General features: G+C 32.0%; 1 protein-coding gene across 1 annotated transcript; it reads right to left on the reverse strand.

Moving 5' to 3' along the window:
* Window positions 1–301: 301 nt before the first annotated feature.
* LOC111277695 (uncharacterized) lies at window positions 302–1,227 on the reverse strand. The gene has a single exon (XM_022864102.2). It carries the CDS (start codon window positions 1,117–1,119, stop codon window positions 544–546), a length of 576 nt encoding a protein of 191 aa, XP_022719837.1. The 5' UTR covers window positions 1,120–1,227; the 3' UTR covers window positions 302–543.
* Window positions 1,228–2,397: the final 1,170 nt, after the last annotated feature.

A 2,397-nucleotide genomic window follows, 5' to 3' on the forward strand; every position in this document is an offset into this window, starting at 1 on the left:
GCGCGTCAAATATTTTTGCTGAAAACTATTTTATGTGCACACCGAAAGCAACAGAGAGACAACAAAGACAATGACCAGAGGTTGGTATGGCATGAAGAAAAATGAGGTAAGGCCAGAACAGGCCTGGAACGTGTGAATAAGGAAAATTATCGACCCAGAAGAAAATGTAATATTTATAGCTTGGTGAATGACGTGGTAGAATCTAGTGAATCGAACCTGATGTGATGTTGACCCGATTTGATATAGCATTCAGTTGATCAATGCAAATGACACATGATATGGTCAAGTGGTTGAGGTAAGATAACAGCTGAAATAAATAAGGCTCCGTTTAATTTTTTGATCGAGGAATTACACAAGGTATCAATATCATCAGCAACCTCATTACAAAATATAAGAATCACTCACCAAAAAGAAAAAGAAATAGAAACCTCACATAAAATGAACCAATTAAGTAATCGAATGAAAAAGTAAAACTAGTTTCAGCAAAGGCACTAACCATGCCGTCATCTCATGTCGTCAATATAAATAACTAGTACTGTAATTTTAGACTTGGAAAGGCCATGGCCAGTCCTTCAAATCCTCATCCTGTCCCTGTTGCACTTTTGCAGTCCTCTTCATAGCAGTGGTATTCCCATTAACATCACCTTCCACATATGCATAGTACTTCAAGAAGAAAGCAAGTATCATAACCACCCACTCCAAGCAAAAGATCACCACACACAGCCCACCAGCCAGCTTCAAGATCACCGCCCCATCTTCTTCCCTCACATAAGACTTCAAATTACCCAGAAAATCACTTGTCCTCGTGAAGATCAACACTGACACTGATCCTTGAAATATCGCTGTTAACACTGTGGCCGCCATGTGCGCTGCATACCATCTGTTAGTCCCTGAAGAGGCGGCGGCGCAGCCCGACACTGCCCCTGCAACGGTCAAAACGTGAAGGAGAATCAAGAAGAAGCCGAAGACGGAAGGCAATAAGCGAAGAGAAAGTGTGAGGAAAATGCAACTAGAGGCTGCACCAAGAAGGATGTAGTTGCAGAAGAGGAAAATCTTGTGGGTGTAGTAGTGGGATCGAGTGATTGTGGTTTGAGGAATAGTGTTCAAGTGGATACCCATTTGAGGAAGGATGAAATTTTGCTGGATTTGCAAAGATTTTTCAAGCTTTGAGAGATGGGCTCGTAGATTTGGCTTTCTAGGGGAATAAATAATTTAGTTCTCCATGTGTAAAGACGGGGAATATGGTGAAGATATAGGAGCCAGGCCTAACGGATAATTTCCCCTTGACAAAACCATTTGATGACCGTTGAGACAACCCTCTTTAATTTAAACACTACAACGGCTACTTTGCTTTGGGTTTTATCCCAAATCAAGGGGGGCATAATGCACTCCGCTGAAACTGTAAAATTGCGCCAAGTTCTGGAATCATTTTCGCTTAAAAAATTTGTAAAATTGCAGTCAAAATATTAAAAAATAAGACAATAAATTGATAATGTTTTGGATCTACTACTATACTTACTATATATAAAAGGAATTTTTAATTGAAATTAGTGACTTCAAGGTCTAATTTAGTGATAAATCTTTTTCTTTTGTGTAGCTAAGAAATAAATTTTAATAATGATAAAAAATTAAAATAATATAAGAAATAATAAAAACTAAAAATAGAATATATAAATCTTAAAATTAAAAATTAATAAAATATGCAAGACTTAAGAAGAATGAGAAAATAAAAAATATTTTATGAAATTAGCTTGTAATCCATACGATTCATAAATTACTTTTACTTATTTAATTATATTACGTGTGTTTCAATCCTTGGGTGATAGTTTAATTTTTATATTGTTAATTTTTTTATATAAATTAAGGAAGATAAAATTGCTAATTTATTAAAAGAAAAGACATTTTAATTTTGAATTAAGAGTTCTGATCATTATGATTTATACATTGTTTAATAAAAAATTCTTTTATTTATAGAGTAACAGAGGGATCAATAATTTATATTTTATTAATAAAATATTTATTATTTCAAGTTTCATTGATGGGTTTTTGTTAATAAATTATCTATCCAACTTTCTTCAATATTTTAGGAAAAAGTTATCACTGAAAATTTTAATAGAATTTTTTAGAAACATTTATCGCCAAATGACTGAATATATTAAAAAGTTTATTATTTAAATAGCTAATAAAATAATTTTTTAAAGTATTTTAACGAATGAATTTTTTTATTTAAAAATAAAGAATTAATTTATTAATATATAAGTCATAGTATACTTATTAAAGATTTTTTTTGTCAAAAGATAAATATGTTTTACATGGGGATTGCAAATGATTTGGAGATGTGCATGCCAAACGAAAAAACAAATAAAAAATTCTTATAAAAACAAATTGATAAAATTA

This window comes from Durio zibethinus, chromosome 7 (genome assembly GCF_047325235.1).
Source record: "Durio zibethinus cultivar Kanyao isolate XHJ-2024 chromosome 7, ASM4732523v1, whole genome shotgun sequence".
Taxonomy (NCBI): Eukaryota; Viridiplantae; Streptophyta; class Magnoliopsida; order Malvales; family Malvaceae; genus Durio; species Durio zibethinus.

Coding starts and splice junctions, on each gene's coding strand:
- LOC111277695 (XM_022864102.2), bottom strand. CDS start 1,119: ATGGGTATCCACTTGAACACTATTCCTCAAACCACAATCACTCGATCC.